The 25665-nt window shown below is 41.1% G+C and overlaps 1 protein-coding gene across 1 annotated transcript; it reads right to left on the minus strand.

The window, feature by feature from the left end:
* Positions 1-674: 674 nt before the first annotated feature.
* LOC144682866 (teneurin-4-like) lies at positions 675-23584 on the minus strand. The gene is made up of 3 exons (XM_078545690.1): positions 23303-23584; positions 10238-10525; positions 675-721 (listed from the first exon to the last, which is right to left on the minus strand). Exons 1-3 carry the CDS (start codon positions 23526-23528, stop codon positions 675-677), a joined length of 561 nt encoding a protein of 186 aa, XP_078401816.1. The 5' UTR covers positions 23529-23584.
* Between the last annotated feature and the right edge of the window lie 2081 nt (positions 23585-25665).

The raw sequence follows: 25665 nt of genomic DNA on the forward strand, positions 1-25665 counted from the left end.
TCAATGAATATCACACAGAACAGAGGTTCCATGTGGTTAGCAGAGAGAAAAAGCTGCTTGTCTTTGCAAGTTACCACAGCCTGATGCAGGAGGGAGACGCTCTCTAGTCAAAGAGACGCATTCAGCAGCCATCTAAGGATTCTGGGAGATTTGTCCTGGCATGGCCAGGGAAGAACATTAATCAGGACAGATTTACTGTCGGTGGTGGATTTAAGAAACTCTCCAAAAACTGAGGAAAGCACCTGAAGACAGACACCCGAAGTTAAAACTTGGCAAAGCGGGGATACAAGAACCCATTGGAAGCTGGTCGGAACTGTAGGCTGTTTGCTAAAAGGACTGCAATTCTGTGAAGAGTGTGATGAGTGATAAGTATACACAGGGAATGTCACTTTCTGTAGTTAAAGTATAAGTGGCCTACAACAGGAAAATAGTTTTAGTTAGTGTTTTAGTCATATGTTACAGTCAAAGGAGTACAATGTGAAATTGTGTTGTTTCATTTTTCAGCTAACACCTGGAATTCTGAATTTCTTTTTTTTTTAAAAAAAGCTATTGAGCTCTGTGGAGATCATAACACTCTGCTGCTCATGGGCTCATTAGGTGTGAAATTGGGCTCAGTAGTACCCACCAGGCACCAAAATAGCACTTGATACATGCATGAATACAACTGCCGCGAATCATGCTGGATACATCATCAGTGAAGGCATTAGTGTGCACGTGCTCTGTTAATGTCCACCAAAAGCACCTAGGACAGGCAAATTGTGACGTTAATCAGCGTACAAACCTGATTTGATGCCATTTGGCTGCTATTTTGGAACTCAAAGCTCTAGTAAGATGCCCTCTCTAAACCGCACATGGCTAAAAACTTGTGAAACAGCAGGAAGGTCTCCCCACCAGTACCATTTAAAGAGATCATCAATTATTTACACTTCAGCCGCTGGTTGATTTCTTTTGACTGATGCTATGAGTCTACAAGTGCTTTCTGTAGTTGTCTCAAGTTGCAAAAGATCTGGTAGGTGCTGAAGTCTTTCCTGACTTCAAGGCTTTTGTGCAAAACAGTTGTCAACAGCTATGGGTGCACTGGATGGCTTTCCCCGTGGAATAGTGCATGACTTGGAGAATGAGCAGGTTTCAGGCAGAGCAAGACCAGCTATTAGAAGAGGGGGCGGGTGGAGAGGAGGGGGTAAAGGAGAAAGAGGATGAGGAGAAGAGAAGCAGCAAACTCAGCAGTTTCCTGCCCAGGCTGTATTTGAAGAACGACCTCAGAAGAGATATCAGTAGCTGCAACCACAACTCCCCATTCACCAACACTCTTAATCCTTACCTTCCCCTGTCACCGACCATCTCACAATGTCATCTTGGCCACAATGGAAAAAATAAAAGCCACCATAAATAAACATCCCAATCCAAATTTATAAATTAAATCATACAATTTGCATACAATAAACCAGTAAACCAGTCACTGTTATGCATTCCCTTAGTGCCTTTCTTCCACCAGCCTTTTTCCTAGTGCTCCTCTGCAGTGTTACCCCCATAGCTGCAGAAGTGGATGGTGGAAGGCTGCCAATTTTCAGTGACATATGCATTACGTTTCTCCTGCTTTCCACCTCCTTCACCAAGACCTCAACTGTAGCATCCAAAAACCTTGGAGCCCACGTTGCACCATTCTTCAGTGCTTCCCAGGTCAGATTATCTTCCTGCATTATTGCCAACACCTGCTCCAGCCACAAAATCTCCTTTTTAAGAGGTACAGGCTAGATTTTACAGTGCAGGCTGGCTTTAACTGGTAGTAGCAAATATCAATTGTTGCTCCCTGCTGTTGCATGCATTAAATTAACATTGTGGTTGGCACTGGCTTCACACAGAAATCATTATAATGAGCACACAGCAGGAAGTTAGTGTGCTGACTGCATTTCAAACAACTGATATAGGTGATTACACATTAACAATCCCCAGAGTTTTTGAGGGGCTATATAATTTAGACCCCATTGGTGTCTCAATTCTTAAAAACAACATGAAGGACCGAAGTCTGTTACTGAAAAGAACAAAAGCACAAGGTAAGTAAGTTATAAGTAATTAGGTGATGCTAAGCTAGGGTTTTCATATCTTGATGATTCTAGAAGGAACAAAAGATTGAGAATGGAAAAAATGTTAATGGAACCTTCCCAGATATGAGAACAATATTTAATTTTTGTTGTGCTTAGACTCTATAAAGACTCAACAGTTCTGGGTTTGGTATGAAAGAAGAATCCAAGCTTCTAAAATGCAGATTTAATATAGAGGAGATGATACTATTTGAGGTTGGAATTGAAGTCAGAGGTCAGAGTCAGCAAGGCTAAGAATGCCAATATATGAAGAACAAAAAGTGGATATTTGTGGCCAGGTTCAAAAAGATAATCATGGGTGATTTTAATATGCATATAGACTGGACTAATCGAATTGGCAAGGGTAGCCTTGAGGGAGAGTTCATAGAGTGTCTTAGAGATTGTTTCTTGGAGCAATACGTTGTGGAGCCAACCAGGGAGCAGGCTATTCTGGATTTGGTTTTGTGTAATGAGATGGGATTAATTAATGATCTCATAGTAAAGGATCCTCTAGGGAAGAGTGATCATAGCATGCTAGAATTTCAAGTTCAGTTTGAGAGCGAGAAACTTGAGTCCCACACTAGTGTTCTGGAGTTAAACAAAGGTCACTACATAGGCATAAGGGCAGATTTGGCCCGAGTGGACTTGGCAAGAAGACTATAAGGTAGGACTGTTGATGAACAGTGGTAGATATTTAAGGAGATATTCAATTCTTCCTGAGTAAAATATATTCCAAAGAGGAAGAAAAATGGTAAGAGGGGGAAAAAGCATCCATGGCTAAGCAAGGAAGTTAAAGATAACAAAGGCAAAAACTAAGGCAGATCAAATTGCAAAGGTCAGTGACAGGCTGGAAGATTGAGAAATTTTTAAAGATCAACAAAGGGTTACTGAAAAAGATAATAAAAAGAGCAAAGGTAAATTATGAAAGAAACCTAGTGCAAAATGTAAAAACTGATAGCAAAAGCTTCTACAAGTATATAAAAGGAAAGAGAGTAGCTAAAGTGAATGTTGGTCCCTTGGAGGTTGAGACTGGGGAATTAATAGTGGGGAACGCAGAAATGGCAGAGATGCTGAATCAATATTTTGCCTCAGTTTTCACAGTGGAGGACACTAGTACCACTCCAATAGTAACAGGTAGTGCAGAGGGTATAGAGGAGGAGGAACTTAGAACAATCACTACAAAAAAGGTACTGAGCAAACTATTGGGATTAAGGGGTAACAAGCCCCCAGGACCTGATGGCCTACATTCCAAGGTCTTAAAGGTAGTGGCAGCGGAGATAGTGGATGCATTGGCTATAATATTCCAAAATTCCCTGGATTCTGGAAAGGTTCCAGTGGATTGGAAAAATGCTAATATAACGCCCTTATTCAGAAAAGGAGGGGGGTGGGGTGGGGAGGCAGAAAGTAGGAAACTATAGACCAGTTAGTTTAATGTCTGTTTTTGGGAAATTGTTGGAATCCATTATTAAGGAAATAGCAATGGGGCATTTGGAAAGTCAAATTGCAATCCATCAGAGTCAGCATGGTTTTATGAAGAGTAAATCGTGTTTGACTAATTTGCTAGAGTTCTTTGAAGATGTGACAAGCAAAGTGGATAATGGGGATTCTGTAGATGTAGTATATCTGGACTTCCAGAAGGCCTTTGATAAGGTGCCGCACAAAAGATTAATACACAAGATAAGATCACACGGAGTTAGGGGTAATATATTAGCTTAGATAGAGGATTGGCTAACCAACAGAAAGCAGAGAGTTGGGATGAATGGGTCTTTTTCTGGATGGCAAGCTGTAACTAGTGGGGTGCCACAGCGTTCGGTCTTTGGGCCCCAACTATTTACAATCTATATTAATGACTTGGATTCAGGGATATTAGGTACTACAGCTAAATTTGCAGATGACACCAGAATAGGTGGGAAAGTAAGTTGCAATGAAGAAATAAGAAATTTACAAATGGATATGGACAGATTAGGTGAATGGGCCAAAATTTGGCAGATGGATTTTAACGTGGATAAGTGTGAGGTTATCCATTTTGGTGGGAAGAATAAAAAGGTGACTTATTAGTTAAATGGAGAGAAATTCCAGAGTGCTTCAGTGCAGAGGGATCTGGGAGTCCTCATGCATGTATCGCTGAAAACTAGTATGCAGGTACAGCATGTAATACGGAAGGCAAATGGAATTTTGGCATTTCTTGCTAAAGGAATAGAGTATAAAAATAGGGAAGTGTTGTTGCAACTGTACAAGGCATTGGTGAAACCGCATCTGGAGTACTGTGCACAGTTTTGGTCCCCTTACTTGAGGAAGGATGTAGTTGCATTGGAGGCGGTTCACAGGAGGTTCACTAGACTGATTCCAGAGATGCGGGGCTTGTCTTAGGAGGAGAGATTGAACAGTTTAGGCCTACACTCGCTAGAGTTTAGAAGGATGAGAGGAGATCTAATTTAGGTATATAAGATGCTAAAGGGGATAGACAAAGTAGACGTGGAGCGGATGTTTCCCCTTCTGGGGCATTCTAGAATGAGAGGCCATAGTTTTAGGCTAAGGGGTGGTAGATTTAAATCAGAGATGAGGAGGAATTACTTTTCTCAAAGGGTCGTGATTCTGTGGAATTCAGTACCTCAGAGTGTAGTGGAAGCCAGGACGCTAAATAAATTTAAGGAGGAGGTAGGCAGATTTTTAATTAGTAACGGGTTGAAGGGTAATGGGGAGAGGGTGGGGAATTGGAGTTGAGGCTGAAATGAGATCAGCCATGATTGAATGGAATGGCGGGGCAGGCTCGAGGGGCTGAATTGCCTACTCCTGCTCCTAGTTCTTATGTTATGTTCTTATCTCTTGTTACTCGAACCAAGAGTTATACAAATACTTTTATTTGAAGGATTGATAGAAACAGGGGGTTGGAATTTGCTCAGACCATTTTCTACTCTATTGGTATAACTTGGCTGGAAGTGAAACAAAACCCCATCCACACACACAAAAAGAACTTATTTTGCTCAACCAGAGTTACAATAGCAGAACAGTTGGAGCATCAAGCAAATTCAGAGTCAAGATTACTGCTGTCTTATTGGATGGCATTGTGGGAATCAAGATGATGTGACTGAGCTATTGCATTGCAGGAAGGCTGGCAGCTTTACATGCTTGAGACATGCGATCAGAAATAAGCTGATGAACATTGAATGGAATCACTATCAAAAATATAGATGAGACTGGAGGATGAATGAAGGGAGCCTTTTATGTAAGGAAGGAAGAGAGTAGAAGAAGAGGGAGACCCCCTAGAGAGTTCCTAAATTGATGGGAAAAGAATCAGATCTAAGGCAGGGTGATTTCAAAGCAAATGTTCTTGCCATGAAGATAGCTTGGATAGGTACAAAGTAATGTTGTTCTAAATTGCGATGTCAGACCCTGTCAAATGTCCAAAACAATGACAGATAATTCACTCATGTGTCCAAGAGAAGCATTCCAAAGTTGCCTAACATAGGAAACAAGGTCAATATTGCGACTGCTGAAAACCATGCGGGTAATTATGGATTTGGCCATAACTTTCAAGGCTTGAATGATTTAAGAGCAGCAATGTCATTTGTTAGACTTGCCCTTGCATGTTTGGATTTATAATTTTTTTTCTGGTAGGTTGCTGGAAGTAGGGCTTGATGGCCAATTCTGGCTGCATTGCCTCTGCCCACAAAGTCTTCTCCAACCCAACAATATTGCCCATTTGCAACCTGGACTTCCTATCCCAGCTGAAGCATTGATGGGCCAGTGCAGAGATCCAAGGAGAAGACCGGTGAGTGCAACAAAAGTTGGATGAAGTGAGGGCACATGTCCTTTACACGACAGTAACTGCCATATTCAGGTAACTTTTTAAAGTCTCAAGTCTTTCAGTGGCTTCATGAGTGGGCGAAAGGGCGGGTGGGTGAGTAGGTGAGCAATTGGGTCGGGCGTGGTGGGAGAGATTCAGGTCGGGTCAGGGGGTAGTTAATCGGATCGGGTTGGTTGGGGAGGAATAGTCAGGTCGCGGGGACAGTGGAGGGATATTTGGGTCGGGTCGGGGGGGACAGTAGTCGGGTCAGGCCGGAGGGTACAGTCAGGTCTGGGAGATAGTTGGGTCGAGTAGTGGGGTTGGTAGGGGGGTGAGTCGGGTCAGGTCTGGGAGAGGGTGGACAGGTCGGGTCGGGGTAGTTGGGTCATGTCGGGGGGTGGGGGCAGTGATTGGGGGGTGTGGGTAGGGGATCATTTGTGGTGATCAGTTCAGTTACACTGCTATTCACTTAAGTAGAGCGGATATTAGCCCATGTAACATTCCCAGGGCAAGTGTGTGGGTAATTACCATGTTTCTGGTCCAAGTCTCTGACACTGAGCTTAGTGTCAGAGACTTGCATGAAGTGTTCCGGGCAGTGGAAACAGCCCATTGGAAGTTTAAACTTCCAGGGCAATTTCAGCGCATCTGTGTGCATCGGGACTTTCACAGGGCCCAGACATGCATCTCCCAATTTAAGACCAATATACAACGATATTAATACCAGAAGATTTGGGCCGATATGTTGCAGAGAGGGAAAGCAGGCACCTGACATCCGAACAATTGTGTAGCTCCTGAACTTACTGTAGGAATGAGAAACAAAAGGTCTGAGGAGGAATGAGAAATGTAAATTCAAGTGGGTAAATTCAATATCAAGTCAGGTAGAAAAAGAAATAGAAAGAAAAGAAATATTAAATTAAGAAAGCAAGATAAGGAGGCAGAAAGTACACGTAAAAATTTTTAATTTTACAATTTTTGAATCAAAAAAATTAAACCTGAAGGAATGAGACTATACTCTTGTCATAGTTTATTTTTCAGTTCTAGAGAGGTTTACTGGTACTTAACGACCAGAAAGTTACCTGTGTGGGGTGGGCTGGGCGGGAGCAGGCACGGAGCTGATCGGCTGCGCGCCACCATTTAAGGCTCGCCCAGGGTGATGCACGGCCAGTAGCGCTCAACGCTACCTGTGTGGGTAGGGGGAGGAGGGAGAGTCGGGGCCTGCGCTCCTTCACACATGCGCATGAAGGAATCTCCTTGAGGCACGGAGCTGCCTCAGGGAGATTAAGTTGCTTAAGTACAAAATTATTTAAACATGTTCCCTCATGTGACAGTGTCACATGAGCTGGGACATGTTTTTATATTTAGGAAAATTTTATCATTTAATTAATAAAAGCTTTAGGAAGCCTCATCCTGCTCGTGGATGAGGTTTCCTAAAAAACATGAAGGCCGCTTGGGCTCTTCGCCTGCCCACCAACATAAGGTTAGACGGGCAATGTTGCAAACAACTTTAATTGGTTTCTTAATGGCCTTAATAGGCCATTGAGAGTTTGATGGGCACGCAGCCACCTCTGGCGTGCACCTGCCGAACAAAAGATCTAAATGACGTGCAATGACGTTGGGACACATGCCTGATGTCATCTCCTGTCATTTTGTGCGTTGGTGTGCAGGGGCAGGCCCCAGGGAGATTCCTGCGTTCGTTCGCATGCCCGATGTCATCTCGCATCATTTTGCACGTCGGCATGTCGGGCCCGCCCCCGCACGTCAACGGCAATATTCAGGCCAGCATTTCAAAAAGGGTACTTAGGCTGAAATAGACAAGAGTTAACTTTCTGAGATGAATTCTGTAGGTTGTATTTACCGCAGAAATACAGAAACTTCACACCATTAAATGCATTTTAATGGTGAGATGTCATTTTTGTGCTGATAATTTAACATGCAACCCTGACAGCAGTTTTTGAGTTCAATCACACATCTTCTCCTCGCCTGTAGTTGTTGTACCATTTGCGCATAAATAATGGGCAGTGCCATTAGTCTCATTGCTAATTTGATAGCGAATTATGGACCACTGATAATGGGACAGTACTGTTAAGGGTAAGAGGTGTCATTTTTTTAAATCAGGGATACGATAAGCTGAAGCAAATTTCCAAAGAGAAGGTACGGTGGCCTGAGGGAGGAAATGGAAGGACATCGATCAATGATAAATCAGATTGTAAATACCTTGAATATGATAAGAAAGATAACATTGGGTCAGAGATCTTAGAGACAGGAACAGGTGACTGGAAAGAGCTGGAAGTCATAAATTTAATGTTAGTCATAATGTTAAAACAGATTGGGGGAAAATTTTTTGTGAGGGTTATCAAAATAGAGTTCAATGAGAAAAGGAAGCCAAATAGATCAGCTTTTTCTTTAGGACGGTTTGTAATTATGTCACAAAGTGGTGGAGAAATGAATAAGGAGAAGTTACAAGAGATTACCTTGTCAAGGGATCTGAAGGAATGACTAGTGGAAGGTGGTGCACAGTATAATGCTCTTATTCAAAAGGTTTCATGTCACAGCTCTTAAGTGAATTCAAAGACATTATAATCAGAGATGAAGTTGGTTCAGGATGCTCAACATGCTTAATGCCTGGTACAAAAAGCAGAGCCATTATGAGAGACAACAGAATCATTGACATAAAATTAGATAAGACGCCAAACAAGGCATGATGGCTTACAAAGCATGATATCCCGAGATAGCTACGAGACGTTGATCAGTACTGCTTATGCTGATACAGTGCAGGAATCAGAATTAGAGATAATGAAAGGTTTGGAAAATGAATTGAATTATTGAGATGATCAAAGATAGACTGATTAGTGAACTATTTAAACTCATTCACTGAGAAGCCAGAATTGAGATTTGAGGAACATCATGGATTTGGATAACTATAAATTCAAGCAAGAGGGCACAATGTGTGTAACAAGTATTGTTTTAGACATTACAAAAGACTGTGACAAATTGCAAATCTTTAGTTAGGATTTACATCATATTGAAGGAGGCAAGAAAATATAATGGACTGCTACCTCCAACAGAAAAAAATGCTGGTAAATCTCAGTGCATCCATGCATTGGTGGTGCCCACCAGATACACCAAATAGTAAAAGCACCCACCTAATTATGAATTGCATGGGTCATTGAGTAAATGGCTTTGTTATTTACTAGTGCCCCATATAGCCTTTGGCCCTTCGTTTGCCAACACATTTCTGCAGCTTCTAACTTGCTCAATGAACATTGTTGTCACATTTGACCCTGAGCCGAGCTTCCAACCTCACATTCGCTCCATCACTCAAGTCAACACTATTTCTACCTCCATAACATCACCCAAATTTGCGCCTGTCACAGTTCTTCTGCTACTGAAGCCCACATTCATGCTGTTATAACTTTTTGACTTGACTATTCCAATGAAGTTCCAGCTGGTCTACCACATCTTACCATCTATAAAATTCAAGTCATTCAAAACTCTGCTACTGTGTCTTAACTCACACCAAGTCCCTTTCATCTATCACCTGTGTGTCTGCTGACCTATACTGCCTTCCGGTCAAGTAACATAATGATTTTAAAATTCTCATCCTTGTTTTCAAATCCTTCCATGGCCTCAGCCCTCTTAATCTTTGTAATCTCCTCCAGCCTCACAACCCCCTGATATCTGTTTTCCTCTAACTCTGGTCTCTTGAGTATGCCCAATTAAGTGCTCTACCTTCAGTTGCCTGGACCTTAAATCTCTGGAATGCACTCCCCACACCACTCCACCTCTCTACCCCTTTAAGACACCTTTAAGTGTCTTTCCACCTTTAAGACACTCCTTCAAACCTATCTCTTTGCCCAAGTTTTTGGTTATTTCAGCTTGTCTCCTTATGTGACTCGTGTCATATTTTGTTTCCTAATGCTCTTGTGAAGCATATTGGGAAGTTTTATGATATGAAAGACACAATACAAATATAAATTGTTGCCGTAACGTATATTTGCCATTTTTTGATAACAGAACATTGAATTAGCCTTCCTTCAGTTTAAAAAAGCATTGACTTTATGCCTAGGAGAGAAGGCAACAGAGGAACACATCATTTTTATTGCGTTAGATGTCATGTGCAAGTAACGCAATGATGCATTTGATGTGATTTGTGTCATGGTGTTTCACTGACAAAAAGGTTTGATACTTTTTTTTCGGAAGGAAGTCCCCATGTTGAAAGAAATAGTTTGTCAGCTGTGATAGAATTGCTTTCCAAACTGGTTCAGCTGTCCTGGTCATTAGATGCCAGCCTAGGACAATTTGTAACATTAACCACAATATAACTAGCAGATTCATTATCGAAATAACTTCTTCAAGGGGGAATATAAATTTGCTTGTGATTTCTTACCGTTCTCTGTGTTCTCAAGCTCTGTGTCAGTAAGAGTGAGTGCAGAATTTGCCCGACTGGATAAGCAGGAGCTTCGTGTTGATTTAGCATTTTGTCCCCAAAGTGTCATTGCATTTTCAGGAGACATGACCCCATCTGTTTCTGTGTCAGCATCAGAGCCTGCGCTTACGGAGTATGCACGGTGTGACAGCCCTAATTCTGTCCGATATCCAGTGCCAGGCTGAGGTGTAGCTTCAGTCAATCCTAACTCTCGCAGAGAAAAATTTGTTCCTAGAAAACAACATTCAGTACATCAGAAAAATGTAGTCGCTGCCTCTGTACACAATGGTGTTTTTCAGTTATGCAAGGCTCAAATTAAGCAGCTCAAAGTTGTAGGTAGATTCCTCCCCCACCAAACCCCAGCCCCAGCCATTCCTATCTCTTAGATACTTTGCAGAGGACAAAAAAGGTAAGTAGCTAGATTAAACCTTCACAGCTGGCCAAAATAATGGTACTTACACAAAGTTCTTATTTCTTACAACAATTCTATTACTTTAAAGCAGTAAATGGTTTGGAATGAATTAACACCTTTGAAAGCTGAATGGCTGTCTATTGAGAGGGTATTGGAAATATTAAGACCATTGATTGATTTATTTTCAGTGCAGGTAGGTGAAGGAACATTTGGCAATAATATATTAAAAAGTGGTACAGCAAAAGCCTTCCAATCTGACACTTCAGATCAGACACTTCAAGAGCCCACAACAGGGGCTGAGTTCGTTTACACCAGAGCAGACAAAGGCGATTAACAATTTATTGAGGTCTATTATTCTTTCATGGGATGTGGATGTTGCTGGCTAGGCCAAAAGTTATTGCCCATCCCTAAATGCCCTTGAGAAGATGGTGGTGAGCCACCTTCTTGAACCGCTGAGGTCCATATAATGTAGATACCCCCACAGCGCTGTTAGGAAGGGAGTGCCAGAATTTTGACCCAGTGACTGTGAAGGAATGGCGATACACTTCCAAGTCAGGATAGTGACTTGGAGGGGAGCTTGCAGGTGGTGGTGTTCCCATGCATCTGCTGCCCTTGTCCTTCTAAGTGGTAGAGGTTGCAGGTTTGGAATGTGCTGTTGAAGAAGCCTTGGTGAGTTGCTGGATTGCAACTTGTAGATGGTACACACTGCTGTCACTGTGCATCAGTGGTAGAGGGAGTGAATGTTGAAGGTGTGGATGGAGGTCATCAAGCGGGCTGATTTGTCTTTGATGGTGTCGAACTTCTTGAATGTTGTTGGAGCTGCACTCGTCCAGGCAAGGGGAGAGGATTCCATCACACTCCTGACTTGTGCCTAGTAGATGGACAGGCTTTGAGAAGGCAGGAGGTGAGTTTTTTTCTCCAGAATTCTCAGTCTCCAGCCTGCTCTTGTAGCCACTGTATTTATATGGCTAGTCCAGTTCAGTCACTGGTCAATGGTAACCCAGAGGATGTTGATAGTGGGGGATTCAGCGATGGCAAATAATGCCACTGTCAAGGGGAGATGGTTAGATTCCCTCTTGTTGGAGATGGTCATTGTCTGGCACTTGTGTGGCATGAATGTTATTTGACACTTATCAGCCAACACCTGAAATTTTTGCAGGTTATGCTACATATGGGCCCAGACTGCTTCAGCAACTAAGGATTCACAAATGGTGCTGAACATCGTGCACATCATCAGGAACATCCACATTTCTGACCTTATGATGGAGGAAACATCATTGATGAAACAGTTGAAGATGGTTGGGCCAGAACATTAGCTTGAGGAACTCCTGCAGTGATGTCCTGGGACTGAGATGATCGATGGGGCAGCAATTGGCTGGGGTGGATTAGTCCTGCTTTTTGTGGACAGGACATACCTGGGTAACTTTCCACAATGTCAGGGAGATGCCAGTGTTGTAGCTGTGTTGGAACAGCTTGTCTGAGGGCGTGGCCAGTTCTGGAGCACAAGCCCTCAGTACTATTGCCAGAATATTGTCAGGGCCCATAGCCTTTACATATCCAGTGCCTTCAGCTGTTTCTTGACATAAAGTGGAGTGAATCAAACCGACTGAAGACTACCATCTGTGATGCTGGAGGCCTCCCGAGGAAGCAGAGATGGATCACCCACTCGGCACTTCTGGCTGAAGATGGTTGCAAATGCTTCAGCTTTTTCTTTTGCACTAATGTGCTGAACTCCCCCATCATTGAGGATGGGGATATTTGTGGAGTCTTCTCTTTCAGTTAGTCATTTAAATTCTCCACCACCATTCACAACTGGATCTAATCTGTTGGTTGTGGGGTCACTTAGCTTTGTCTATTGCATGCTGCTTTCACTGTTTGGCATGCAAATAGTCCTGTATTGTAGCTTCACCTGGTTGATATTTTTAGGTGTGCCTGGTGCTGCTCCTGGCATGCCCTCCTGCAGTCTTTATTGAACCAGAGTTGATCTCCTGGCTTGATTTTAATGGTAGAGTGGGGGATATGCTCGGCCATGAGGCTACAAATTGTGGTTGGCTACAATTCTGCTGATGGCCTTGTGCCTCATGGATGCCCAGTTTTAAGTTGCTAGATCTGTTCAAAATCTCTCTCATTTAGCAGTGCCTTCCAGGCTGAATATTGAATTCAACAACTTTAGATCTTAAACTCCCTCCCCTATCCCCACCCTCTTTCCGTTTCTTCCCCCTCACTTTTGTTTTTTCCAATAATTTATATAGATTTTTCTTTTCCCACCTATTTCCATTATTTTTAAATCTATAACTGTAATACCCTGTCAGTCTTTCCACCCCACCCCCACTAGAGCTGTACCTTGAGTGTCCTGCCATCCATTCTTAATTAGCACATTCTCTTAGATAATATCACCACCTTTAACACCTCTTTGTTCCTTTTGTCTGTGACATCTTTTGATTATCTGCTCCCATCACTGCTTGCTTGTCCCTACAACCATCACCCCCCCGCCCCCCCCGCACCCCCCAACTTCTCTCCCCTCCCACCCCCGCAACCTTAAACCAGCTTATATTTCACCCCTCTCCTAACTTTACTCAGTTCTGCTGAAGGGTCATGAGGACTCGAAACGTCAACTCTTTTCTTCGCCGATGCTGCCAGACCTGCTGAGTTTTTCCAGGTAATTTGGTTTTTATTTTGGACTTCCAGCATCCGCAGTAGTTTTTTGTTTTTATAACGATGGAGGGAATCCTGAATGTGAAGATGGGACTTCGTCTCCACGAGGATTGTGTGGTGGTCACTCCTACAAACACTGTCATGGACAGATGCATCTGTCATGGGCAGATTGGAGAGGATGAGGTCAAGTAGGTTTTTCCTTCTTGTTGATTCCCTCAGCACCTGCTGCAGACCCAGTCTAGCAGCTGTATCCTTGAGGACTTGGCCAGCTTGGTCAGTAGTGGTGCTACTGAGCCACCCTTATTGATGGACATTGAAGTCCCCAACCAGAGTACATTTATCAGCATATTTATACACTTATGGGCATTGACAGATTTAACCCTAAGAAATTATTACCATGATTCCTAGAATGAAATGGGGCATGGACTGAAGCTGAAAAGAAGGAAATTAAATGGACAGGTCAGGTTTAACTACTCCAAAGAGAGAGTGGTACATGTTTGGACTTCCAAGGGAAGCAATCAGGGCTGACATTATTAGTAATCTCAGAGAAAATTGGAGAGCATGTGGTGACAAAATCAACTGAGGGACATAGGCATTGAACCATCAATTCTGTTTCTGAACAATGGGGCTGGTGAATATATCAAAATCGCCTTTTCTTTTCCAAAGCCTGTAAATTCCATGTTTCGAATACTGTGTTTTGGAACACTTACAACCATATTCCAGTGATTGTCAAAAGGGAAAATGAAATGCATTAGGTTCTAGGTCAGTTCATCAACAACATATAGTTGTCTGAAAAAGGCAGCATGGTTATTATTGCAGCAATACCTGGAATTGATGCTCCAAGAATGCCTCTTAAGATGCCATCCAACACAAAATTGATGAAGGTAACAAAGGAATGTGTCACAGTGGATAACCGGATATTAAACTAACAGAATAGAAGATCTAGAAACATTTTTTCAGTGAGAAACATATCAAAGGGCTATTGTCATGACATTTTAGAGGCCAGTTCAGAAATACTTTAAGTAATTGTAAGCAAGTTGCAATTTTCAGCTTAAGCTAAAGTTATTAGGCCACATATTGCTGAAACATGCCCCGTTGGTTAGAGTTACAATTGCACATTTGGGTTTTGCCAGGAGTGTAGCTGATAACAGGGCATCTGAGATCTGACTGATTCAAATACATTCTGTTTATTCTATTAGTCAATGAGATTGAAGTATTGAAAAATGAAGAGATGAGGATAAATTAGTAAGGTGAACTCAATGTCGCATCAGGAAGAAAGAGAAATAAAGAGATGGAAAGAAAGATTGGGTTAATAAATACAGTAGAAAGAGACAAAGGAAAAGTAAGAAAACCAATTAAAAATTTGACTTTTTAAAAATATCCTGTAAAAAATCACAATCTGAGGGATTAAAACTCCACACTTATAATTGTTACTTTCTAGGCATGAGAGTTTGATTGGCTGAAGTTAACAATTATCACATTATTAAAAAGGCACACACATTACTTCTTACTAGACTTTAATTGCCTATTAAACACAAAGTTAAGTGCAAGTACAACAAGTCCATGAAAATCATGGGATTGTAAAATAAGATCATAAGAAAGAGGAACAGGCGTAGGTCACTGGGTCCATTAAGCATGAACTGCCATTTGATAAGATCATGATGGTCTGACTGAGGCCTTAACTCCACTTTCCTGCCTGCCCCCCAGAATCCTCGACTCCCTTGGAGATCATTTAAATATCTGTCTAACTCAGTCTTGACTATATTCAACGATCCAACCTCCACCACTCGCTGCAGCAGAGAATTCAAAAAATGAATGACCCTCAGAGAAGAAATTCCTCCAGTGAGTACAGGCTCAACCTGCTCAAACTTTCCTCATAGACAACCCTTCATTCCAGGAATCAGTTTAGTGAACCTTCTCTGAACTGCTTCCAATGCAAGTGTATACCTCCTTAAGTAAGGACACCAAAACTGTGTGCAGTGCTCTAGATGTGGTGTTACCAATGCCCTGTAAAGATGTAGCAAGACTCCTTTTATACTTCACCCACTTTTCAATAAAGGCCAACATTCCATTTGCCCTCTTAATTATTTGCTGAACCTGCATGCTAACCTTGTGATTCATGCACAAGGATACCCAGATCTCTTTGAACCACAGCGTTCTGCAGTCTCTCTTCATTTAAATAATATTCTCCTTTATAATTTTTCCTGCCAAGTAGACAATCTTACATTTTCCCACATTATACTCCATCTGCCAAATTTTTGTCCACTTGCTTAGCCTGTATATATCTCTTTGCAGCCTCTTTGTATCCTTCTCACAACTTGCTTTCCTGCCAATCTTTGTCATTGTCAGCAAATTTGGCTAGTCATTAATGTACATTGGAAATAGTTGAGGCCCCAACACTGATCATTATGGCAAGCAACTAATTTGACTCATTTATTCTGACTCTGTTTCCTGTTAATTAGCTAATCCCCTATCATGCTAATATATCACCCCCAACACAATGCATTATCATCTTGTGTAAGAACCTTTAATGTGACACTTTATCAAATGTTTTTGGGAAATATACTGGTTCCCCTTTGTACACCCTACATCCTCAAAGAAATCTAAGAAATTTGTCAAACATGATTTCCCTTCCATGTTGATTCTGTGTGATTGAAATATGATTTTCTAAATGTCCTCTTACCACCTCCTTACTAATGGATTATAACATTTTCCCAATGATAAATGTCCGGTTAACTGGCCGCATTTTCCAGCTTTTTGTCTCCCTCCTTTCTTGAATAGAGGGTAAATTAAGAATGAGATGTTTCCATGATGCTGATGGTGGAGTGTTAAAATTCGGCCAGCAACTTGTGTTGATTTGCAATTCACAGGGCATCCCTTCCTAGCTACAAATAGTTGGCTGATTTGCACATTAACAACAGTGTGTGTCTTTCACATGGCTTGTTTTTTTTAAAGCAAAATTTGGCCATTTCTTACCGTGGAAGTTTGCTCGATATGCAATGTTCTTCAGGTGATTCTAAACTGACTGCTTTCCACAAAAGTCTCCAGCTCATGTGCAATAGTGAAAGATGTCTCGCTCACCTCCTGCTACATTCAAAACAATTCTGAAGAAAAATATGGGAATGCTAGGCCTGAACCAGTTTAATTCAATTCAGTTCAATGCATTCCAGCTGTACAAATAGCCATAAGACTCACTATCTGAAGAAAAATCAGGAGGAATAAAGGTTTAATTTTTTGAACTGAGGTAAATGTACATTTGTAGGAAAAAGAAAGGAAAAGAAAGCTTTCAACTTTATCACGTTCTTCATCTCCCTGTCTCTTAAATTGGCTGTGACAGATATGGTCCTGCTGGACCAAAATGAATACAAGCTGCTAAAAACAGTCTGCTCTTAACCTTGATGCAGAATATAAAACATGAAGGCTTATGGCCCATTAATACTATCAACATTGTTCATAGCTACCAAATGTTTAGTTTTTGCAGAGACTACAAATAAAAAACTAATAGCTCATGATTTCTCCTTGGGCCCAAAAGTTCTGTTGTCCTTTTGAACCAATGGCTTAGTTATTTCTAAGATACTTTGTGTCATCAAAATCTGTTTGCTTTCTTTCTGTTTCTGCTTGTTGACTCACTCATGAGCTTGAGAAGATCATCAGTATTAAAGTCCAACTTCAGTGACTGCCTCTGGGAGATGGCCATAAATTATGAAAAATTACTGCCACAATTAACTGAAAATCAAACTTCTTCATAATAAATGCTGTGAGATAAATTGATTTCATACCCTGGGCCTAATATGCCCTTTTAAAAAGGACAAAGTTCAATGACAGGAACCAATAAATCACTAGGATATTTTCCATCCAAGTTTGATGGATGAGACTGTGGTCATTTTCATTATTGACTTTTTATTGCAATTTTCTTTCTATAACAATTAAAAATACTCATTTATCTGGCAGAACATTCATGCTTAAAAACTGAAAAATATTAGCATCAATATTTGCTATTAGCATAATGTTCCATTCAAAAATATAAACTTGAGAGATTTACTTCTCATTTGGTATTCAAATAAATAATACTCTTTTTCACTGTAAAATAGTTAGAGTTACTAGCCCACCAGCAAAATACAAGCATGGTTTAAAGTGAAAACCTTGATTTTACAGCTATTTAAAATTAACTGTGTGTTTTATCAATCGAGGCATTGAGGACAAAAGAAGAAATGATGAATTTATACAAAACATTCGTCAGGCCACAGTTAAGAATACTTTTCCAGTTTTGTGCAAAAGCTTGTACAAAGGATATTTAAGAAATGGAAGTGTACAACACAGATTTACGAGGACAATGTCAGGGGAAAAAAAATCATATGATGGATCATATAATGCCCCCGGAAAAGGTGCAGAATATTACAAGAATGATTTCTACAGGGCTATAGCAAGACAGCAAGGTTGAAGATTAGTTGTGGATTACTTTAGCATAGAGCCAGCACAGAACAAGGGAGTGAATGGCTTCCCTTTGGTGCTGTAAATCTCTGTGATATGAAGGTTATTGTATGTACCACAAAGGAACTTTGTTTCAATGTGGATGTATATTTCTTTTGTTCCTCCAGTTTTCTACATACATCTGCTGAAAATACAGTCATGTTTGAATACAACTCCAAAAGAATTGGCTAATCACCTTCAGGTCCCTCTCCCAGTTGCCCATGTGTGAACCTACACAGAAGTTTTAGCAGGCTGCGCTCCCCCCACCTCCCACCCCACCCCCGCAGGAGAAAGTGAGTGCAACCACACCAACTGTTCTCACCCAAATTTCACAAACTCACTTTTCACTGCAGGTCAAAACCGTTCTGTAAAGCTGACCTCAAATTAGCATTAACCCATTCAACTCTTTCACTGTTGATTGCAGAGGTTCTCATAAGATACAAAAAGCTCGTTTTTCAAAAGCACTTCCAAAATGCAAGGCATGATCAGGCTTGATCTAATTGAATGGTAGCAGAGCAGGCTCAAAGGTTTGACTAACTTGCTCCCTTTTCTAAGTCCAGTGGTAAAATTTGATTGCATTCTTGTCCTTGCAACAAATGTTGTAAGTGCTGCTTATTTTGTAACAGTGGATTGGCAAAGTCACATTGGGCCTGCACTCTTTTCCTTGCATTTGACTTATTTCCTCTGGGGAGAACCCAGGACTCCCTTTTATCATTCACCATGCAATTGTATAGCACGTTCACGTGCTGAAAATAGAACACTTTGACTTTCCATGACAGTTGCAATTCTAATGTAAGTTTTTGAGGTGTTTGAAATTCAATAACAGTTCTTAGTGTAGTACAGCTATCTCAGAATATTGCCTTTTCTATTAATTGTTGAAAATTCATTAAATTCCATTTGCATTTCATTCAATGTTTTCACAAAAGTCCAAATAAGTGTGAAATATTATTGATTTTTAAAAAAAAAACAAATCTCTATGCGAACAGAAATGTAGCTAGCATTTTCTGGGGTCTATTTTGTTCAAAGTTAAATATAGGTTTTCACATCTGAAGCAGTTTAATTATCTGACAAATTCATAAATATGCATGTTCCCGTTACTAGGCTCCAACAAAATGAGAAATTTAAATAATTTTATTTCCCCAACATGATCTTATCAAAGAAAGTCAAAACAGAGAGTTTACTGCGCTACATGCAGCAAACTTTATGGCCTGGATTTCGCTGTAACAATGATGGTGAACCTGTCAGCACCTGCCATCCTTACACTACTGAAACTGAAAGCAACCTCAGGAGTACAAGCGTGTGTAGAATAATATGGAAATCCAGAAGCTGCTGTAAGTGATTCTGCCTGCTCCACAGGGTACATTATATAACTCTCCAACATTGATATTAACTGGACTCTAGAACACAGGATCACAGTCTCGGAATAAGGGGAAATGAGGAGAAATGTCTTCACTCAAAAAGTTATGGATCTTTGGAATTCTGTAGCTCAGATGGCTGTGAATGCCGTCACTGAATATATTCGGGAAGATAAATCGACAAGTTTTTGGGTAATAAGGAATTAGGGGCAAGGAGATAGTGTGGGAAGCGGGAATTGAGGTAGAAGATCCACCATGGTTGGATTGAATGAGCTACTCCTGCTCCTATTTCTTATGCTCTTCATTTATGACTTTTTAACATGGTTCTGCTCAAAATTACATCATTTTTAACTTGTTTCCAAGCAAATGACTTTGTAAAAAATATTATTTTCCAATGGCTTCTCAATTTTTATTAATAGGTACTGCAACAGCTTAAAGCCTGTGAGGGTGAAACATGGCTTTTCCACTCATGGCCTATCAGTTTTTACAGATTCAGTGGCATGGCTTCTCTTCACCACTCCGCATGCTCTGACATTTAGCTCATGTTAGACTAAGCTGCAAAGATCCTTTGTGGCCCACATCATGGAGAAATCCTCCGGGCTTTCCCACAAAGTTTTTGCTTGGACCATCACATTAGGTCGCTGGGCAGTTTTGGTCAAGGTCAATGGCGAGTGCTGTCACTTCACCATTGACCACAAAGTACGGGCCAATATACAATAAACCTGACTCTCGCATTAGACCTTCCTGCTAGCATCCATCTTGATGTCTGTATATTTGATTCTATTCACCTCCCAGGTTAAACCCGTATGGCAAATCCATAGATGTGAAACTTTAGCACACTGTTTGAACCCAGAGTTTCCCACTGTTTCCTATCCCATATCTGATCTGTGAGCAATACCACATTCCTTTATAGGAGCTTAGGTGTAGACCATTCAGCTCCTGGCCTGTTCTACCATTCAATGAGAAAATGGCTGGCTGATCTACATCCTAACTCCACATTTCTTAATCGCTTGGCTAGTAAAGGTCTATCGGCAGAGATTTAAAATTATTAACTGATCAAGCATCAATTAGTTTTTGTGGGAGAATGTTCCACACTGTTGTCAACCTTTGCGTGAAAAAAATGCTTCCTAACGTCTCTCCTGAATGACCTGCCTCTGATGTCCCACTGTCGTAGGTTTCCCAACCATTTTGAAAAAGTTTCTCCTTAGCTACCCAATCAATTCCTCTTAATCAAATCACCCTTTATCCTTATATATTCCAGGGAACACAAGCCTAGTGTAGCTTCTCCTCATAAATTAAACATTGGAAGCCTGGTTATATTCTGAAGAGTCAGCGTTGCGCTCCAACCAAAGCCAATATATCCTTTCTGAGGTGCAATGCCCATACTGTACACCATACTCCACATATGGTCTAACTCATGTTTTCTTTGCTGTACCAGAACTTCCTCTCCTTTACACTCTAGCTCTCTAATCATAAAGGTTAACATTCCATTAGCCTTTCTGATTTTTGTTTGTACATGACTACTACATTTTAATGATCTAAACCCACTGCCCCTAGCTTTTCACAATTTAAAAAAATACTCAAATCTATCCTCTCTTGATCCAAATTGGATGGCTTCACACTTAACTGCATTGAAGTACATCTGTCAAAGTTTTATCCCACTCGCTTCATCATCGTCTCTTTTCTGTTAACAATTTTATGCTCTTATCTATATTACTTACTATGCCACCAATCTTTGTGTCATTGGCAAACTATAATATGTGGCTTCCTATTGCATTGTAAAGGTCATTAAAGAATAAAGTATAGTTGAGGCCCAGCACAGATGCTTGTGGGACACCACTAATCACTTCCTTCTAATTACAGTACAAACCCACTATTTCTAATCTGATCAGGCAGTAGAAAGCAATCTCCTAATCAGGTCAATCGCTTACCTTCAATTCCATGAGTTTTAATTTTAACAAACAGTCTCTTACATGGAACCTTATTAAATACCTTCTGGAAATTCATATAAACAATGTCCACAAGAATTTCCCTGTCTACTATTTTAGTTACTTCCTCAAAGAATTCCATTAGGTTTCTTTGACGTGACCTATCCTTTAATAATCAATGTTGGCTTTCCCCAATCGGCTCAAAAATTTCTAAGTGCTCAGTCACCTTGCCCTTAATTATAGATTCCAATAATTTCTCAGCAACATGTATTAGATTACCAGGTCTATAACTTCCTGATTTCTCCCCGCCCTCAAGCAATGGAGTAACATTTGCAATTTTCCAATCTAAAGGGACAATTCCTGAATTGAGAGTGCATTGGAAGATTATGGCTAATGCAAATGCAATTTCTTCAAATACCTCCTATATAACGCTGGGGTGAAAAGCACAAGGTCCTGGGATGTATCATTCTTTAGCCATTTTTTTTTTAATTACTGCTTTCTTGATTTAGTGAGATCCAGTTCTTGATACTCTTTATGTTCCCTGGAATATCAGGTATATTATCCTCTTCCTCCACAATGATGACTAATATAAAGTAATTATATAAGTCTGCTATTTCCTTTTGCTTCTAAGGAAATTTAAAAAAAAAAATCTCTGGGTTAATCCTGATAACCCTCAAGTTTCTTTCATCTCTGGTTCGCTAACATTACATGCCCATGCCTCCACTACACTACTGTAAAACCCTTAAACAACTGGAGCTTTTATCATCTCAAAGATTGCTGCCTCCAATGGCGACCTCCCCAAACTACCCATCATCAACCCCAAAAGCTTGAACTTCATGTTTTGTCCTTTCCTGCATACACATCATCCCAACCTTTGACACGCACTATGAATGCCTTGTGCAACATTATTTTCAAATCTCTCCAAAGGCATCCTCTGTCCCCTCTTTAACTGATTGATCTTCTCTAGCTTTATATCCTTGAATGGATCGCCTGCTCCTGTGATACTGGGTTACTGCTTGTTTGCATTCACTTTGCTCCATCATTAGAGGCTGACATTTCAGTCAATATGGGCAGAATTTTCTGTCGGGCGGGCGGGACCGACCCAATCTCTGGTGGGCGGGGAGCCGATCCCCGCTGGAGAAGCGGGCCCCGCCGCCATTTTAAGTGGGCGGGCCAATTAAGTCCCGCCCAGCGTGATGCCCGGCGGGAAGCGCTATGCGTTATGCGGGCGAGGGGGGGGCGGATTCCCCAAATGCGAGAGCACGCTCTTTCGTGCATGCGCACGAAAGAGCGCACATCTCCCTGAGGCTAAGTGCTACCTCAGGGAGATCGCTGATAGTTGTACAAACATTAAAAATAGAAAAAAAAATCCTTAACATGTCCCCCTCATGTGACAATGTCACACGAGATGGGACATGTTAATACATTTCACTCAAACTTTAATAAACTTTTTAAACCCCTACATGAAACCTCATCCCACCGGTGGATGAGGCTTCATGTTTTTTCTATTCCCCGCTGGGGCTCCTGGCCTGCTCGCCAGCCTTAAGGTTGGACGGGCAGGTCCTTTAATTGTTTTAATGATCCTGTCAATGGCCTCAATTGGCCATTGACAGGTCGGCGGGCACACAGCTGATCGCGCTGTCCTCCCGCCTTCCTGAAGATTTAAATGGACGGGATGACGTTGGGGTTTCCCCCCAACGTCATCCCACGTCATTTTGTGCGTTGGCGAGCGGGCCCTGCCCCCTGCTCGCCAACGGCAAAATTCAGCCCTATGTCTCTGCCCACTGGTATTCTCTCTTTAAAAAAAAGGAACATCCCCCCTTCCCTTCGAAAAGTCTCCTTTTTGACAATATCTCAATTATCTCTCGCATATTTTTCATCTTTTTCTATCAACTCTATTTCTCTCTCCACAGATTTTGTCAGGCCGGCTGTCTTTTTCTAGCACTTTCTTTTTTTGCCAGGAGTGCCAGAGAAATGCAAGTTTCTATTCATGTTACATGATGATGTTCATGCAAGAAAATTTCGGACTGATATCACGACTGGATGATTTGTATCTGAAAAATGAATTGTAGTTATGTACTGGGAATGTCTCCTTCCAGCACTAGTTATTAAACCCCTGAACTGGTTCAATGCTTTCTACTTTCCCTTTTCTTTGCAGTAAAATTATCTTTATAATAACTCAAGGTACCTGGTCTGCAGTATTCATCGGATTCCTGATGAACTACTTCTTTGACACGATTACCGTAGCCTAATCTTGGGTCCTGATCATAGGCTTTGAGTGTTTCACTGGAGCTGTAAGATTTGTGAGGTACTTTGCTGTCTTCACTTTCCACCGAAGAACTGGTGTATCGTCGCTCCTTTTCACGTCTGCTCTTTGTTAAAGACCGATACGGTTTCCGTTCTTTTATATCCATGGTTTGTTTGAATGACTTTTCAACATCAATAATTAGCCGTAAAGGATTTTAGCCCAAAATATTCTGCAAGGAAGGAAAATCAATATCAGGAGTAAACTAAAGGAATGGCACTGAGATTTACATGGACATTTGCTCAGATTGTTATGAAAGAAAGTACTGTCAATGTTAAGTCCTGTCCTCTTTATGCATCACAGCTTTATTGTTTACCATTCTATCTCTACAGATTAATTCTTAGCTGGAAAGCTCTCCTGGGGAGCCCTGGAGACATATTTAATCAAACAGCAAAAGTGCCAGATATTCTCAGTTTTATGTTAGATATGGGGATTCTCAGAGTGCCCTGAAAGATATTATTGATTGTGTGCCTTAGGCTTTCTGCAGGCCAATTTAGAAAAATTGGTTTTGTAAATATTTTTCTACTTTTGCTAGTGATTGCATTACAAAAGCAAAGCTAGTTCATAATCAGTCTCTGAACAGACCAACTACATGACAGTGATCATAAGGACTCCGTAAGAGCTCAATCTGATATAAACAGAGTGCTCCTATTTTAATCTCAGGTGGATGAAGTGATTCACCTCCTGACGCTGTGAAAGGAACTCCAACATTGTTGTTACAGTACCAATAGAGTATGCTGGCATGGGTACTTCATATTGCCCTGCAGCGTATTGGTGTGCATTCACACAATAAAATGGACTTCACCTGAGTTTATTAAATGCACGTTTGGGTGGCCAAGGACGGATAGCAGCAGGCAAGACTCCAACATGTTCTAAAACCTAAAATATCCCTGTGAATTAAGAAATACTCAGCTGTCTGCAAAAGCTGAGTTTGAGAGAAGAAAATCTCACAAATATATACAACAGAGGTACAACGGCATAAATATTCCATGATGTTGGAATTCAGTTCAATATTGAAGTGCAAAGTTGGGGAGGGGGTCAGTTACTTCCTTCGAGTAGAATGCTTCCATCCAGTGCTTTCACTATTAAGCTAGTTTAACTGACCAAGTGGTGCCATTAGCTTTTACAACTGGAACCTGGGCTTCCATTTAGCCCAAAGAGTTTCAATGCAAATCCCATCTTAATGGCAGTCATAAGACAGTTCCTGATGTACCCAAAGCTGGGGGGTGGGGGGCAGTTAGCTCAGCTGGCTAGATGACTAGTATGTGGGTCAGATTAGCACCAACAGCACAAGGTTCAATCCCCATCTAGCCAAGATACACTCAGGTCCTGCCTCCTCACCCCACCAGTAAAAAAATCATGGTAGTTTGGTGAATAATCACCAAGGACCTGTCTTCAGGCAGAGAACTGAAGAACATCTAAAACTATACAATGCAATTTTTCTACCAAATTTTATAGTTTTATAACATTTATAATATTTATATTACACACAAAAAGGCTGCAGTTATACTAAATTTAAGAAGTACGAATCAAAAATAGGTAATCAGCTGTAGCTACCAATAAAAATGAGAAACCGAACCAATCAAATTGGTGCAAACATCTTTTCAACCATCATCCCAGATTCATCATCAGCTGCGCACTTCTTACTGCCAGTAACGTTGGTAATATTCTAAAGACATAAGCATTTTTGAAATCTACACAAAACTGATTAAGCTTCCTGACAGTGTAGCATTCTCTGTTTCAAAACGCATGTAATCATGTTTCTCTTCGGGACCTTCATCTCCATGAAAAGTTTAAGTCTCAAGAGCTTCCAGATTGCCTAATTCTACAACTGTTAGCTGGAGAGGTTCAAACTATCAGGCTACAGCTATTAACATGCACCCCTGCCCACGTTTTCCAATAACTCTCACAATACCTGCCCAGAGGAGAAAAGGTTGTCCACTCCCCGAATCTGGCAGTGCTCTAGTTTACCATCTGATCTGGCCAAATCTTTTAAAAATTCTGGTTCTTTGGGATCCAGCAACCTAAATGCCAGACCTAGAGCCCACCATTTTGGTTGATATGCACCCAAAGAGGCCATAGTGATTTCATTCACTTGGTGTACCAGCTGTCATCCATATCCAGGTTTAGAAGTATAAATTCCTGGTATAGTGTTCTGTCACTTGGCTCTTTCCCCTGTCTTTTGCTTTATAAGGAGTGGACAAATGTTCTGCCCCTTATAAGGCATCGAGGAAACTCTGTAAACA

The sequence above is a fragment of the Cetorhinus maximus genome, chromosome 7, assembly GCF_964194155.1.
Source record: "Cetorhinus maximus chromosome 7, sCetMax3.hap1.1, whole genome shotgun sequence".
Classification (NCBI taxonomy): Eukaryota; Metazoa; Chordata; class Chondrichthyes; order Lamniformes; family Cetorhinidae; genus Cetorhinus; species Cetorhinus maximus.